Genomic DNA, 18130 nt, shown 5'->3' on the forward strand with positions numbered 1-18130 from the left:
AATTTTTCCAGATACATATATTAGTAGATTTAAGATTTAGTGTAAAATATCTAACCAACCTATAATTTTTTTTTAACGATGAATCGTTTTAAATATAGAAACAGTATAATTTATAGCTTTTAAATTTTTAAATCTCTGCATAATTTAACTAGACCGTTTTTTTTTTATTTATTTAGAAGTAAAATAAATCATATTAAAAGAGTTCACTTATATTGAATACATGAAACCAAAGATGTTATACAACAATTCTACAACAGCATTTTCAGATTTTATGTATTCCACCTTTCTTCTAACTTTATCAATGTATAAAAGAATCAAATTTAGTCAGAGTACCCGTTAAAATTTCTCTTTTATGTATATAAATTCTTAACCAAGAAGCTGCTTTATTAACATATATATATATATATGTCCATATAAAAACAGATATTAAAGAGATCTTATGAAAGTCTCATATGCTATTAAATTTAACTTCACAATAAATTATCCTTTTCCCCCATACCAAACATATATGCTAATCCGACTTTAAACAATTCGGGTAAATGCACTTTAAAATAAACCAAGCTAATTTTCTTTAATATTCATCAATATCAAGATTGAATCTAAATGTAAAGTACCTTTTAAATTAGTAAAAGATAATTATCTTTAAAGATTTTAGATTAGCCACTCTTCTCTTGTCAAGTGATAGTTGATTAAAAATGCAATTTCATTTATACAGTTAAATATTAAGTCTTATAGAAATACTAAGAAGGAAAAAAAAAAAAAATAGACCACAGAATTACACTGAACTCATAAACTTTATTCTGAAGCTGCTAATATAAAAATGTTAAACATTAAATAAAAATTTTGCTGTATCACATTAACATGGAAAAGAAAAGTAATAAAAGTCCACACATTGAGAAGTTAGTTTCCACCACGAAGTCTCAACACCAAGTGAAGAGTTGATTCCTTCTGAATGTTGTAGTCGGAAAGGGTTCTTCCATCTTCCAGCTGCTTACCAGCAAAGATGAGACGTTGCTGATCTGGTGGAATTCCTTCTTTGTCTTGGATCTTTGCTTTTACGTTTTCGATTGTGTCACTAGGCTCGACTTCCAAAGTTATGGTCTTTCCTGAAACGAGACATTAATTTAATAACAAGTGATATTTAGTAGATAGAGTGAACTTCAATATCATAAATATTGAGTTATATCATATAAAGTCTTTAAATAAAGTGTTTGAATTAGTTTATGAAAAAATATAGCCCGACATAACCAATATATAACCAAATACAACTAAATCTAGTATAAACACATTTAATATATAGTTATATTTACCTGTTAAGGTTTTAACGAAGATCTGCATGCCACCTCTCAACCTGAGGACCAAGTGGAGTGTGGATTCCTTCTGAATATTGTAGTCGGACAATGTTCGACCATCTTCCAACTGTTTTCCAGCGAAAATGAGCCTCTGCTGATCTGGAGGAATGCCTTCTTTATCTTGAATTTTTGCTTTCACATTCTCAATTGTATCACTAGGCTCGACTTCCAAGGTGATAGTTTTACCTGAAATACAGAACAAGTTTTACAAGATATCCAACAAAAGTAAAATATTACATTTATATCACTAGAAAGATTTGTTATAAAGCAAATAAAGGTACAAGACTTACCAGTTAATGTTTTGACGAAGATTTGCATTCCACCTCTCAACCTGAGTACTAGATGCAAAGTAGATTCTTTCTGGATGTTGTAATCTGATAGAGTCCTGCCATCCTCCAGCTGTTTTCCAGCAAAAATAAGCCTCTGTTGGTCAGGAGGAATTCCTTCTTTATCTTGAATTTTTGTCTTGACATTCTCTATAGTATCACTGGGTTCAACTTCTAAAGTGATAGTCTTGCCAGTTAATGTCTTGACAAAAATTTGCATGCCTCCTCGAAGCCTCAAAACAAGATGGAGGGTGGACTCTTTTTGTATGTTGTAATCTGACAAGGTTCTACCATCTTCAAGCTGTTTTCCTGCAAAGATAAGCCTCTGCTGGTCAGGTGGAATACCTTCTTTATCTTGGATTTTTGCCTTTACATTTTCAATTGTGTCACTTGGCTCTACTTCTAGTGTAATTGTTTTCCCTGTCAAAGTCTTTACGAAAATTTGCATACCACCTCTCAACCTCAGAACTAGATGAAGTGTGGATTCTTTCTGTATATTATAGTCCGACAGTGTACGTCCATCTTCTAGTTGTTTACCAGCAAAGATAAGTCGCTGCTGATCTGGTGGGATACCTTCTTTATCTTGGATTTTAGCTTTGACATTTTCAATGGTATCACTAGGTTCCACTTCAAGGGTGATGGTCTTGCCAGTCAAAGTCTTGACGAAAATCTGCATACCTCCTCTTAGCCTCAATACCAAGTGAAGTGTCGATTCTTTCTGGATATTATAGTCTGACAACGTACGTCCATCTTCTAGTTGTTTGCCTGCAAAGATCAACCTCTGCTGATCTGGAGGAATACCTTCCTTATCCTGAATCTTAGCTTTTACATTTTCAATTGTGTCACTAGGTTCTACTTCAAGTGTTATGGTTTTACCAGTAAGAGTCTTCACAAAGATCTGCATACCTCCTCTTAATCTCAATACCAAGTGAAGTGTTGATTCTTTTTGGATATTGTAGTCCGATAGAGTGCGACCATCTTCAAGCTGCTTTCCAGCAAAGATAAGACGCTGTTGATCAGGTGGGATACCTTCTTTATCTTGGATTTTAGCTTTTACATTTTCAATTGTATCACTAGGCTCAACTTCTAGAGTAATGGTCTTGCCAGTAAGCGTTTTCACAAATATTTGCATGCCACCTCTCAACCTCAAGACCAAATGGAGTGTAGATTCTTTTTGAATGTTGTAATCGGATAAAGTACGGCCATCTTCAAGCTGCTTACCGGCAAAGATTAAACGTTGTTGATCGGGAGGGATACCTTCCTTGTCTTGGATCTTTGTTTTAACATTCTCAATAGTATCACTGGGTTCTACTTCTAATGTGATGGTCTTTCCAGTTAAGGTTTTCACAAATATCTGCATTCCTCCTCTCAGCCTCAACACCAAATGAAGGGTAGATTCTTTTTGGATATTGTAGTCAGACAAGGTGCGGCCATCTTCTAGTTGTTTGCCAGCAAAAATTAGTCGCTGCTGATCTGGTGGGATACCCTCTTTATCTTGGATTTTAGCTTTGACATTTTCAATGGTATCACTGGGTTCTACTTCAAGGGTGATGGTCTTACCAGTCAGAGTCTTGACGAAAATCTGCATACCACCTCTAAGTCTAAGGACTAGATGAAGTGTCGATTCCTTTTGGATATTGTAGTCAGAGAGGGTTCTTCCATCTTCTAACTGCTTGCCAGCAAAGATCAATCTCTGTTGATCAGGTGGAATGCCTTCCTTGTCTTGAATCTTGGCCTTCACATTTTCAATAGTATCACTGGGCTCGACCTCTAATGTGATGGTCTTGCCAGTCAAAGTTTTCACGAAGATCTGCATTTTGTTCTAAAAAGAAAAATTACTCATTAGAAAATTATAAATTGAAATACAAATAAGATCTTAAGTTACTTTAAGTTGAAATGATATGCAAAGGCGTATTAGAATGTTTTTAATTAAAGTGACAAAGCAATTTAAATATTACGCTATTTATTGAACATCAATTCTTTTGTTTATACCGCAACCAAAATAATGGGAATTTACAGTATATATAATAACTAATTTTTATATTTTTAATACCACGGCTTCCGTTCCCACGAAGACGGATTTTAAAATCCTAGTTTGTATCCAAAATGAAAATAACTTCACATAAGTGAACTTTCATTCCCAATACATTAATTATTTCTTCCTCCCTTCTCGAGGTGTAGAACCTAAATGCCACATCAACATGTAAAAAAATATTCACAAAGCGATCTATAAATGTTAATCGCTCCCCCCCCAATAAAATTCCGATTAAATCGGACAACACATTACAGTACCAAAAAGAAGCACTCGGTAGTGAATTTGTGAAGCTATGGAAATTTCGAGAAGCAATTAGAAAATTACCGATAGATTTCAATACATCTTGCAAGTTATTAATACTAGGTCCAAGACATAAATGATCAATGTTAAAAACAATATAGGATCAATACTATCTTTAACTACATAAAACTACATTAAGAATGAACCAAGTCAGAAAAATATATCAATACATTTTACTAATGAACTGCAACATTCACTACAATCAGATCTATTCAAATAAGCAATACTAATATAGTACAAATAAATATTGGTAAAATTACCTCCCCTCGCAAATCACAAGAACAATAATCAAATAAGTATAACTCACCTCTACTATATATCCGATACCAACTCTTGTTGCAACGAATTTAGTTCGAAAATGGCGAACTGCTGAAATATATACTGGTGTATGACGTTAGAAGCTGCTCAACTGCTGTCGAATCCTCATTGGCTGATTCAAGTCAGCTGGGACGCAGGAAATCTTCTAGACTTTGCTGATGTAATGGGGCTCGGGATGTATGCCCTACACTGCGGCAAAAATATCGATTCTATCTTGAGTGATACAAGGATCGAAATCTCTCGAAAGATAGCATCGCGAGCCTCAGTCGCAGTGGAGCTATGTTTGAAATTGTACTGCGCAGTTTTCGCTCTTGCACCACGTAGCAGTGATGTAAATATTATCTGTCACCATAGCACGTGATTTTTAGCAGAAGCAGGAGGAAATCAAACAAAAACATTTTCATCGTGAATGTTTTATTCTGTATTTTACTGGGAAATGATTAATTTGTGAATATTACATTTTTTTAAAACAATGTAATATAGTTAACAATATAAAGAAATTAGTGTTAAGAATTCATTTAATATTATTTATGAAAAAAATTTTAGTTTCGTTTTTTTTTATAATGGTCTTTAACTTGGGAGTTCATTGTCCTGATTTTTTAAACTCTGATATTACTTTTATTTATTAAAAAGGCAGTGTCATTAAAAAATATTTTTTTGTTTAAAGCACAACAATTTTCAATATAAAAAAAAGGGAAAATAAGTGAGACATTGGAAAAATGTGAGTTCTATAATTCTGACATGTGCTTAAATTTTGGCCTTTTATATAAAATATAAAAAGCTCTGTAAAGTTGGGTTTTTTTTCACATCCAAGTCAGTTTACAAATAATGCAATATTTTTGCGTTTATTTATGAGCGAGAAATTAAAAGTCGATTAAACTAAATTTAGTATTTATAAATGTTTGTTCCCCGATCATTCGTTTTTTAGAAATTTACCATTTGATTTAAATGCTGTTAATTTTTTTAAAAACTAATGATTCTAAATAAATTTTTGTACACATTATTTTATTTTTTATTTATTTATTTTTCGAAATATTAATGCATTAATAGGAATAATATTATTAGAAGATATATTCTCTTATTTAAATATACCCTCTATTAAAACTGCTGTTTAAAAATCTACTGTCTGAAATTAGATCGATTCTTGAAAGCCATTGCTTTTTAAAAATCAAGGTCGTCATATATTCTAATTTGGGATATCCTTTATTTAAAAATAATCTCAGATTCATAATGTGTTTGAGGTATGAGGTTTACTATATATTTTTGTATTACTTGAAAATTTAGAAGTTTAAAATGCTCATTATTACTTCATTCATTCGAAAATTAATTTTTAATATATTTAAGATATTTTAATTTGAACTTTTGTATTCTTCTAATTTCAATTTTGAAGTTCTAAGAAGGAGATTTTTAAATTTCATGGTATTTGAAATATACTTAAATATAAAAATAATTCCCTTTTGATAGTTTTAATGTTTATCAAATTTTTTTTATTAATTTAAGATTGTTGAGCTATAAAAATAAATATATATATAATTCTATTAAATATTTGTGGAGTACTTTAATTTTCCTATAATAAAGTTTCAGATTGGCTGAATTTGTTGCATAAAATGCATTGAATTCCACATAATCTGTATGTGAATATTCGCCTCAGATTTCACTATGTATTTAAATCAAAATTTTATTTCATTTAATTAACATCACATTTATTTTCTTTACTTTCATAGAATTTTTTTTATAGAATTAAATTCAATTTTTAATACCAAATGAAAAAACATGGATACTAAACAAATTTGTCGGCTGCTGTTCTCTTATGGATCGTAATTTACAAATTTCGGAAGAAACATCAATGATATAAAAGTAGTTTAGTGTAATTATATTAAGCCCCTTGTTTGAGAAAAAATAAAAATTATACTTATTATTAAGTCTTGTTTATAGATAGCTACAAAGTATTAATAAAATATAGGTTCAAAGATACTTTAATTTTAGGTTCAAATATACTTTAATTTTAATTCTGATAATGCATTAAATGCAGACTTTTACAGAATGCCTTACCAATTTTATACAACAATTTATTTAATTTAGTTACTTAATGACTCATTTTGAATGGGTCTCGTAATTTTGAATTGCAGTAAGATTACGAGAAAGACCTTGAGCCGGTACCATTCACCAAACTTCTACACCATTCTTACGAGTGCAGATGATGTCAAATCTGGTATGTATCAGACTCATATACGTATACGATGGATTTTCAATGGGGTTGGGATTTGATTACATTTGTCAATGTTTCTTTCAGCAAAATAAATAATCCTTTTTTATGGGAGAAAAAAATTGGAAAGTCATTCTTTATACGGGCTTCAGAAAAGTAATCATTTATTTATTTTTCTAATTATATAAAATTAATGAATTATTTATCATTAAAAGTATAAAAAAATTTTTGTTGTTAGACAGATATTCATTGAAACAGCGCGCTGATAATGATTCGAAATTTTTTTTAAAAATTATAAAATATTTTCAATATTTAGAAACATAGGGTATGAGAATTGCAGTCTCATTTGTAATATATGAAACAGGAGAAATGTTATATTTGTTTCTGTTTGAAATATCTATGGAATGCATATTTATCTGATAGCGCACACTTAAAAACATGCAAATAAACTTTTTTTTCTTTTCAGAAACTATTTTAAAGAATCTTAAAAATCTTATCTGATACATAGAAATATTTAGCTTACAATTCCACGAACTGCATAGCATTTCATAATATAAAATAAATGCTTGTGTAATAATTATTAATAACCAAGATAAATATAATGTATTCATTTATTCAAATCCAAAATAGTTTTCAGAAGAGAGTAATATTTACTACATTTAGATTAATCACTCATATTTTTACTTTTAAAAAAAATTATTAAGGGAAAAAAATTCTATATGTTTTCAGTATTGTAAAAAAATTTAATAAAAATAAAGCATATTTCCAAAAATTAAAAATAAATACATATTAAATCAGCTTATGTTATTTTTTTAAAGTCTGGAAAGCGTTATCTTTTCATATAATAATCTAGAATGTTCTCAAACGTTCCGCCTACTAATTTTATCTGATTTTCTTTTGTTCATAAATATAATAGAGATTTTTAAAGGAAGTAGTAATTTAAAAAATCTTTCGATAGTATGTTGTAATAAGCAGGTGAAATTTTTATCGTTGATTACATTATTGCATAAGACGTAGTGATCTTGTTTCGTTTTGTTTTATGTTGTTTTTTCCCCACATTTTTTTCGTACTTCAGTGTAATATTTCAGCCAATATAATTTTAATATTATGCAATTGGAGATGCAATTATATCAAAATATCTTATTTATACATAATTAGATACTTATTTCGAAAGTTTTGATTTGCTTATTTTTACATAATATTTAAGAAATCATTTAGAATTATATTTAGAGCCAGTATTCCCAAAGTTTTAATACTTGGGATCCAACATTCCATGTTACTTTTGACAAAACCATTTTTTTTAATGATTTTTGTTACATTTTTTGTCCTTTCAAATAGATTTCTCAATGCCATATAAGTAACATCCAAGTCCTTCTTATATTACTTCTAAATGTTTTTAGCTGTATTTAAGAACGATGAATAGAATGATTAATAATGATTTTTAATATTATAGTAAGCTTCAAAATTAATTTTTTTCAGCTATTTATATTTATTTTATTAGTTCCGTTCCTCTTCTTTTACTGTGTGACGCTCTATATGATGAGAATGACACTTTTAACGAATACGAATTACTTTAAGAACAATAAAATTATATGAATTCTGATTTTATGCCTTTTTCTTATAAAAATATATTCTTACAGAATTTGTATGAGGAATAATTTTAAGAGAAATGATTCTTTTTTTAAAAAAACTTTCAATTATAACAAATTTTCCAGGTTTTATTTTATGTGACTGACGATTGAGTAGTCATAAAGAACTCGGAAAGCAATCCTAGAGAAATGGATTTTTATTTGCGCTGCCTACTTTAGTATTGTGTCATAAAAAAGTTTTCTTACATATGAAGATAAAGAATCCACAAGTCGTATGAATTTTTTTTTCCAGAGTAGAAGTTCACTTTAGAAACGTTTTTTCTACGTTACATAATTTATTTTGATCAAAAAATCATATTCTAATTGTTTCAATACCTATATATTTTGGTGGAAATAGAAATATTAAAAAGAAGATTTTTAAAAAAAAAGCAAAACCCGAGATTCCTAGTATAAGTAAAATATAGTAATTTATAAAAAAATATATATATTAAATCATTGTGAAACTTTCTCTTATTCAATCCATCCATATTGTTGTGCTGTTGTTGTTGGCTTGTTCAATTTAAATACGTAGCTACGTATACACACTAAATTTTGGATTCACCACAAAATCTTTGCTTTTAACTTGTATTTTTAGCATAGAAGGTATCTTTTTCATTGCAGAAGGTTTTGCATTAGTTTAAATAGTAGAGTCTACAAATAGATTACTTTTAGCTGATTAGGGTAATCCCATATTCATATAGCATACAGTGACTATAAAAAAGAGATTAAAAAATTGCCATGGGGAATCCTGATAGGTTACTAATTTAACATTATAAATAACAAATTTCATCCATAAGAGGAGATGAAAAAATTATTAAAACATCATAACAATTTATGTCAAAGATCAGATGATCTAAATTTTATCTCTGGTCTAAAAGTTAAAAAAAATTGCCTTATCTATTATTTATAATTAATCAGTTTGCATTAATAAACAAAAAGAGAAACTAAATTTAATTTTAAATTGTTTGGCCAGTGCTATTTTAATATAAATAGGGGAAAAAATTCAGACATCTCAAATGCCAGGATAGCCCTAGCTTTTAACCTTTTTTTCTATCTTGACCTCTTATTCCACACATTTAGAACATTCCATCAAGGTTTTTTTTTTTAGAAAATTGAATTAAATCAACAAATACATTCATTTATCCATGAGGCCATATGTTTTTTTATTATTTTCTCTTATTATTATCTTTCTTTATGAGATCTTCAAATATACAAAGCAAAATTTCATTCGCCCCTACTACTACATTTGTAAGGAGAAAGAAACCTTTCAATCGAGCACTGACTCATCTTTTATGAAAGGTTTCGAGGAAAGGAATTGAACGACGTCTCTGTCACATTTTTGTTTTAAGTTCGTTGTCAGTCTTCGTTCGGAAAGCGAGAAGTCATGCCAGATAATGACGCATGAAGAATAAGAGAAAAAAAATCGTTTGCTCAGAATGGTTTTTAGCGGAAAGGTTTAATTCGTTTTAAGAAGGAAGCTTATGAATGTGACCTACGTTCTACAAAAATATTTGACAGACAAAAATGCTGAATAGGAACAAGAAAAATAAAATTCAATTGGTTGCTTATGGCGCAATATTAGATTTGTTTTCGAAGTACATTCTGTCTGAATTAGCAAAAATATTTATGAGGAAATTTCTAGCAACTTAAGCAAATAAGTTCTGCTCGCTAGATTTGATGTCACTAACTGTACCCAGTTTACTCCCATAGAAAAATTTTATTTTCAAAGTTTTTTTTTAAACAATCATTCATGTTTGAAAGAAATATTAGTTGTACGGTTAATATAAATCTATAAAATTATCGCAATCAAAGTATTTTGGGCATCCAAAATAAAAATTTGTTTTTTAGGAATTTTAAATGAGCTGTAAATTTCTTACACAAATGTAGTGAGGTGTAGAATTCTTGCTTTTAATTTTTAAACTGTAACAAATATGTCACAATATCAGAATAAATTACTTTTATATCATTTGAATTCTCATCTTCAATCTATTTTCTCTCTGATACACACACACACACACACAAAAGCTGCCTGGAAACAATATCCTTTCCTTCTTTAAATATCATATTTATGATCTATGCTTTTGAAATAAATATGATAGTTTATATACATGTTTGTTTTTGTAATAAATTTGAGAGAGAGCTCGTCTTTTCAACCTGCCTCTAATTATATTAATTCCTAAATAATTTAGAAATAATCAAAATCTCTTAATATTACAAGTATTAACTTTCAAAAAGTGTTCCTAGGTTTGTCTACCTACAGGATTCAATGCTTTTTTGTAAGTCTGCTTCGTGTATTGACTGAAGACTTTGCTTTAGTATAACTTGATGAGAGAATGATCGAATTTCTTAGCTCAAACTATTTCTGTTGAAGGAATTGTTCCAAAACTAACTAGATTTTGGTTATTTTTGTACTTTACCGTTCTTTTCTATTTCCGAACGCACGCTTTTCCGAGAATTGCTCTTTTTTGAAGTGTTTTCTCTCTTTTTGTATTTAGAGCAGAATGATTCAGATGAATAACAATGAATTTTGTTTGAATGTATCAAATTACTTCTTCTTTTTCTTTTCCCCCTTCTCAGTTTGCTCTGATTTATTAAGGATTTGTGTCAAGAATGATGAAATAAATTTTTAAAAATATTTAAAATTTCAAAAAGTAAGAACTATGCTGGATTCTTTTAAATGTCATTTTGTTAGCAGTTGATCAAGAACAAATCATGATAAAAGAAAGATTTGCATTCTTGTTTTTCGTAATTATTTAATATAGAACTATCTATGCTATAGATCATAACTATATTCCATAATATAATTCTGGAGTTTCGAAAAGCATATGTGCTTTCATGCATAAATAAGTACCAATAAAATTAGTTTCATTTCTACAGTGTTAAAAATGAAACTGATTTTTTCCCCTTATGATAAATTAGTTTCCATTTACTTTTCCCATTATCACACCTTTGTCAATTATTTGATTTTTAAAGTTGCTTTGGACTTTGAATCATTGGAAAATATAATCATATCCAGAATTTAAAAAAAAATGTCCTTTATGATTGATCATGATACCATTTTCTGATAAAATAGATTGATAAGTTTACTACTTTCATTTTTTCCCAATTTATCCAACTATTCTAAACTTTACCTATTTTGCTTCATACTATAATAATAGTCATTTATTCATTTTACTACCTTCGTTTTTAAAGGGGAAGGGATTGAAGGAAATTCGAACCTACTTCTAACTTGGAACATTATAGTTTCATGCAGTTTTAGGTGTAATTGTTAATCTATTGTTATTTTTTTAATTGATTACACAGCCGTGATAACGTGGAGACAAAAAAAAGTATATTTAATTCATCATATATTCGTATATTTAATTCATCGTATATTCGTATATTTAATTCATCGTGTATTCATCGTATATCGTAAAAATATATTTAATTCATCATCATTTCATTCATAATCATATGTGAATGCAAATTCAATTATTAAAGCAATGGAAAGTATTGTTGTAACATATATTAAAAATATCTTCAAAAATATTTAAAATTAGAGAAAAATTATTTAAATACAAAATAAGTAATAATGAAAAGTTTTTTAATGCAATAAATAATATACATTGAGGATAATTTTAATTAATTTTCATTTTAAAAATCTGCCCAAGAAGTAATTAATTACATTTCAAATTCAATAACTCTAGATCGATATTTTGTATGATTTTTAATCGTGCATGTCATTTAGTTTCCTACCTCTAAACATTATCATGTTAAAATAATCAAGCTTAAAAAAATCGTTCTTAAAGGTAATAATTTATAAAATGTATCATTGCAGTTGCAATTATTTTAACATATAAAAGATTAGATACATGTCTAGATTAGAAAAAGTTTCTTTGCATTCATGGTTAAAAAAAAGTCATCAAACACGTTGATTACCACAAGAAATAAATGTTATTGTTCTATTTGTTCTTACTTGTTTCGAACAATTCTTATCATTTAGTACGACTTCTGTGACAAAAGCAGGTATTCGGACAAAATACCAACAAGATTCTGATAAACGTTGCAGTTGGTAAATGTTTTTCAAAGCTTTATCGTAACAGTCATGGAAAATAATGCTACTGGATGCTTTCAATTTTTATCTTGATGTTTCAAATGACTCGTGAAATAGTTTCGAGAGAGATATGTAAGAATGTGTGCATTTTAAAAAAATTTTTCGCTTTGTAATAATGATAAAAAAATTTTAAAAAGCTACAACATTGAGAATGGTTTTCTCAAAACTTTCTCGCATACTCTCTAATAAACTTGTTATGCCAGATAAATCCCTTACATGGCATCGGTGTACAATAATTACGAAATATTAACTTTTGGGGTGAATTTAGCATTTCTACTGCATCTATCGTGTCATCCTTAATCCACGGCATGTGGATAATAGTATCCGAAGATCGATTTTGGGTTTTAGACACATTTTCCTATACCAATTGGAACAAAAATTTGGTATAAAACTGTACTTGTAGTCACTAAATCCCATACCAAATTTCATATATTTAAGTCATTGCTTTTTTGAATTATTGAGTTTATACGTTTCTCAAAGTGCAAACCGACAGACAGTCAAACCGTAGTTGGATTAGGCTCAAGATTTGACGATTGTCTACATTATAGATGTTAAATCTGAGCACTGAATTTTATCTACATAGCTCTCTCCGTTTTGTAATTATCCTGTTAACTTATATTCGAACAGCCAGTCAGACGGACTTCCTCTGAACAGATTTTACTCAAAATTTGATGAAGTCTGTAAATTTGATGTAAAGACTATATATCAAATTTCAAGCGTCTAGTTCAAAGTTTTTTTTTTTTTTTTTTTAGTTATCTTTGTCACAGACAGACACACGAACATTTTCCAAAGATGAGTTTTTCGAACTCAGGCAGGTCTAAAACGTGGCGATCTGTTAAAATATCAAGTTCGAATTTTTTGACGATTATCATATTTCCTCTATACTACATATACGCTAAAGTAAAAAACCAAAATAAAGAAATAAATGTTTTGCTAAAATAAAAATAAAATGCATCCTTAAAATTAAGTAATAAGTAAGTATCAGTATCAATACGGAGTCATATACACTATAACTTCTGTTTGTTCTTAGAGAGATATTTGAATTTTTGAATATAAAAATAAAAACAAAGAAAGGACTTTCGAAAAACTTTGTTTTTTAATGTATTTAAAAGTAAAAAATACTTTTTTTTAAATTAAAAAACATAAAGCCATAACAAAAATATAGAAGCATGAATGTTTGGCTGGAAACAGAATAAAAAAATTAATCCACAACAAATATTCATAAGGAAGACATTTCTGAAGTAGTCATTACAATATTAAACTATACTAGTCGCCTTCGGTGACCAGCTTGTTGCTCATTATATTAATAGTGTTAATTTTGTCTTATGAACTTTGGTGAACTACGTCTTATCATGACAAAAGGAAATGTCATTTTAAATTACAAGTTCAGAATAAATATTGATCATGTGGATTATTTAATAATGCTTCTAAATGACGAAATCGGTCTAATTGTTCATGCTGAGGATTCTGTAAAGATTTTATTTTGTGATATCTGTCGAAAAAGAAGAGTAATAAAGGGCAGATGACCATTGAAGATGTATCTACAAGTCATGAGCTTTCAAATAAAATGAGATTGGTGATATCAGTATAGTATTTGCTGCTGGGGGATACATTCTTTGGGTTTCTTAATTATTTCAAATTCATAGATTATGAACTCTATTAAAATTCAATTTACACAAGGCGTTTGTATTATTGCGTCATGTTTTTAATATATGTTTTATTTGGATATCCTTATTTAGGATATTTTTAAAAAAATATTTTCTATTTTTAAGTATATCAATATTTGCAAGTTTTTGAAAATGATTTTCATTTCTTTTTCACAAATTTATTATCAGCGACTTCTTTTATAATGTAATGAAAACTTTATTAAAATTAATTGATTAATTTATGACTGCATCTCTAAAAATATTAAAATATTAAATCAATGTGGGGAATGAACATAACACACTGTACGAAATTTCAGAACTTATAACTATCCAGAAAGCGAGTGGAAAATAATGGATCACAAATTTCCATCTGTGCAAACATGAACGAAGGTAAGTTAATACGTACATAACAGACTCGCTAAACGCAATAGAAATTCTATTTTGACTTATCTTTAAACTTTGAAGACATTCCTTTATTATTTTTCCAAACTTGGTTAAGAAATAATTTGATTGAAGAGTATCAAGAAATCGAAAGACGTCAGGCTGTTTTATCGTCAGATCCAACTTGCATTTCATAAATTTATATATTATTATAATTTACAATAAGTTTTATAAATTATTTTCAGAATTAATAACTGACCCTACGTTTGCAGATATGAATGACGAAGATAAATAAAAAAATGCTCCCCGAGTGAAATATGCAAATAAGTGGTCTGACGTTGTTGACCATTGTAGATGACAGTATTTAAAAATAGATAGTTTGACAGAAAAAGCAACGGCACTACTACAAGAAATAATGGCACTTACAATATCAAAGAATAGAATAGTTTATACTAATAAGTAACTACTCCATCTATACTTAAAAAGAAAGTGTTCGTCTACATGTGTGTTCCTCTGCACGCCCGTGTATGTATAAGTGCTATACAGGACAAAGTATTAGCTCTGGAGCTATCGAATTCGCCACAGAAATACCTTAGAAGGTGTCCGTCCTATGGCACACGGTAAAATCTGAATGACCGGAAAGCGACAAAAGTATTGGCAGAGACTAAGGTTGAATCCTAAGGGCCATCACCGGCCACACTATAGCCATTTCCGTTGAAAGCATGATCTGTCTTCGGTAGGGGGTAGTCGACCCCACACCATTTCTGTACCCACCTGAATGGCCAACGACCATTCCGAGAGTTTCTCATCCTCATATCTGAGGTGCCACCTGGTTGGACTATTATGCATCTTAATGTGATTTTTAAATTTTTTTTTAATTAATTAAAAATTAAGTGAAATTTTGGCTTTTTTTCTACCATAATTTCTGAAAATATTGCACAAACTTTATTTTTTATCGCATTTTAAAAGTTTCAAAAATAACTTTTAATGACACTTGTTTAATTTCCATGCAATTTTTCTCAAAGGCTGGCAATTTTTTAAAAAATATTTTTTGCGTGGTTTTCAACATAAATTTCATTGTTGCAATGAAATTAAAAACTGTGTTCTTTGTTTCAACAAATATTTAATCTTTGCGATTTTCCTTCAACGTCGAAAGGAAATGAGGGGGAATTCTATTCATTATCTTCGCCGTTTGCACTAGTAATCAGAAAGTAAAATTGCATCACCACAAGACAACGTATCACCGCAAAAGACACCGCAAAGACGTGCAATTCGATAGATTATCCAAACGCGTTTTTACTGGTACTGTAAGGTTATCAGTCTCGAATTTATTAAGAAAATTCCTCCTTTGTTGAAAGGATCATGAACATAACGCTATACATTAAAGATTTAATTTAAATAAAACAGAACCAATATTCCCAGCGAACCACTGTGTCGTCAAAGGCGGTCTGTATTATATAAACTATAGATTTTACATGTATTTTTGTATTACGTTATGTAGGTTTTTTTTTTTTTGTCATATAAACTTTGCGAATATAATTTAAAGAGATTTAAGTCTGGCACTGAAGCTATGCGAGGGCCATTTTAAAAAGAAATTCGTAATTTTTAAATATAACCCTAACTTGACCCATAACTTAGTATTCCATTGTCCAAATTGCTACACCACACCAATGTGAAAGCGCTTGATCTGCAGCAACTGATACAGTACCTCCAAAGTAGATCTTCAAAGAATTCCGACTTTGGACAGGTGATTTTCCAATACTAAAATTAATATCTTACCACCTGTGCGTATGGAATTATAAATAAGATTAAGCAATTTCGATAAATGAATAGAGCTGTATTGAGCTAACTAGGGAACCTTCGACAATGTAAATCTCAGGACCTCTTTCCCTTTCCGATTTTTCAAAATCAGATATTTTTCAATCGATTTCAATTTAATCCTTATGTAAGAAGTCTTAAATATCAAATTTTCTCAATTTGAAATAGCAAAATACTTGCTTTCAAATTGCATTCCAAAAAACTTGGTTTCAGTAAATTACATATCATAAATACACAACTGATATTAAAAATAATTTTGAGAATAATTGCTTAAAAGTGACATTTTTTTAAACGCATTCTAGATAATATCTAATAATATAATGTCATATTCTTTTTAAAAAATTGTAAAGTATATTATAATTATTTTATTTGAATTATAAAATAATGTAATAAAAAAATTTGCAGCTGGTAATTAATTCAGAATGCTACTAGATTAAAAAATTGTCACATTTCACTGTCATTGTTTCAAAATTAATTTAAAAAGCATTTGGCTTAAACTCGATTAAATGAAAGCACAAAATCAAATAATTTTCAACATACCATAAAAGAAATTTCGAGGGCTTGGAGTTTCTTAATGCTCTAGGCACTTGCATACTTTGCTTATTTAATAACTTGGCCTTGTAAATGAGTATATGAAAACAGCTTTTACTTATTTGACAAAAAGAAATTTATACATGCCCTCAAATTTGTTGTAACGACTTAATCATTTCTAGGTGAAGTTCCAAGATATTTTATTAATGTTAAACCCATACCATTTCGACCCCACAGACACTTGTTTACTAATGTTGGTAAACAAAACGGGGTGGAGAGTCGAGGGGTGAATGATCCCTGGAGGTTGACCTTGAAGAAGGTTGTAGACGAAATGGAAGTTACTAAGATGACATGAAATCCAGTTTACCTTGTTACTAAATAAAGAAATTATATCTAATCAGATTTCTTATTTTAATCCAAGGAAGGTAGAAATTAAAAGGAATTTATAGATTACTTGACACAATTAAAGATAATTTAAGGATCCAAGTAAGCCTTGTACCTGTCATCCAATTGAAAAATATTGCTTATATGTACGTATTTTTGACATTTCCTTCTAAACAACTGACGGAATTCAAACAAATTTTGCGCATTTGTTACTTAAGGAAAAAGAAAGAACATTCTCAATTTTTCAAATTCAAAAATTAATTAAATACCCAATTAATTAGATATTAACTCATTTTTGCGGGGAGGGTTCTCATAGTAACTTCAGGGGAAATAATTACAGAAGAAATATTTTAAAACCATCATAAAATGATATCAGCTTTATTTTTGCACAGTGTTTTTTTCAATTGTTGTTAATTTAAAAAAAAATTAACGTATTAAAATTAATATTAACTTTGATCTATTCTGCTACTATATTTGATAATTTCTGTTTTATTTTAATATCTTTTTAGTGGGTTTTCGTTTGTTTCAGACTAGCGATTTAATGATGTCTAAACATGTCAGTCGCCCAAATAGAGGTAAGAAAAATAAAGCTATTGCGAACAAATGAAACTAATTCTCGAAGACAACAGTGATTGTAGGATATAATTAATCAATATTGTGCCTTTTTTCCAGAGAAAAATCAGAGGAAATTATTTCTGAAAATTATTCCGTTTTAAAATTAGAAATTTAAGCTCTTCAACAATAACAATTTTATTTCTGTTCAATTTTTCATTCAGTTGATTCAATGCTTTAAAAAGTTTAACGCAGACGATTTTAAAATAGATATTCTTTTATTAGGTAACATTAAGACTTAAAATTAAAAATTTGTTAACATATTAACGCTTTTTTTACCACAGTTTCAGAAAATATTACAACACAAAAATAGTTTTTACACCTTCTTAGAATTCAAAGGACATCTTTTCAATGGTATCGAATTTTTTGCCTATGATTTTTTCAATTTTTAATTAATATAAAAAATATTCTAAGCATGTTTTAGAACATTATATTTCCTTGTTCAAGTGAAACTTAAATTGTTGGCATTGCTGTTACTAATATTTCATAAAATCTTTTTT

At 28.9% G+C, this 18130-nt stretch overlaps 1 protein-coding gene across 1 annotated transcript; it reads right to left on the reverse strand.

Annotated features, from left to right (window-relative positions):
- Positions 1 to 775: 775 nt before the first annotated feature.
- Positions 776 to 4477, reverse strand: LOC129976164 (polyubiquitin-C). Its single transcript, XM_056089593.1, has 4 exons — positions 4321 to 4477; positions 1643 to 3500; positions 1311 to 1538; positions 776 to 1106 (listed from the first exon to the last, which is right to left on the reverse strand). Exons 2-4 carry the CDS (start codon positions 3492 to 3494, stop codon positions 901 to 903), a joined length of 2286 nt encoding a protein of 761 aa, XP_055945568.1. The 5' UTR covers positions 3495 to 3500; positions 4321 to 4477; the 3' UTR covers positions 776 to 900.
- Between the last annotated feature and the right edge of the window lie 13653 nt (positions 4478 to 18130).

This window comes from Argiope bruennichi, chromosome 7 (assembly GCF_947563725.1).
Source record: "Argiope bruennichi chromosome 7, qqArgBrue1.1, whole genome shotgun sequence".
In the NCBI taxonomy this organism is placed as follows: Eukaryota; Metazoa; Arthropoda; class Arachnida; order Araneae; family Araneidae; genus Argiope; species Argiope bruennichi.

Excerpts from the sequence above, each read along its gene's own strand:
- LOC129976164 (XM_056089593.1), bottom strand. The coding sequence starts at position 3,494 with ATGCAGATCTTCGTGAAAACTTTGACTGGCAAGACCATCACATTAGAG. Across the intron at positions 1,539-1,642 it reads CTTCGTCAAAACATTAACTG|GTAAAACTATCACCTTGGAA; the intron begins GTAAGTCTTGTA and ends TCTGTATTTCAG. Across the intron at positions 1,107-1,310 it reads CTTCGTTAAAACCTTAACAG|GAAAGACCATAACTTTGGAA; the intron begins GTAAATATAACT and ends GTCTCGTTTCAG.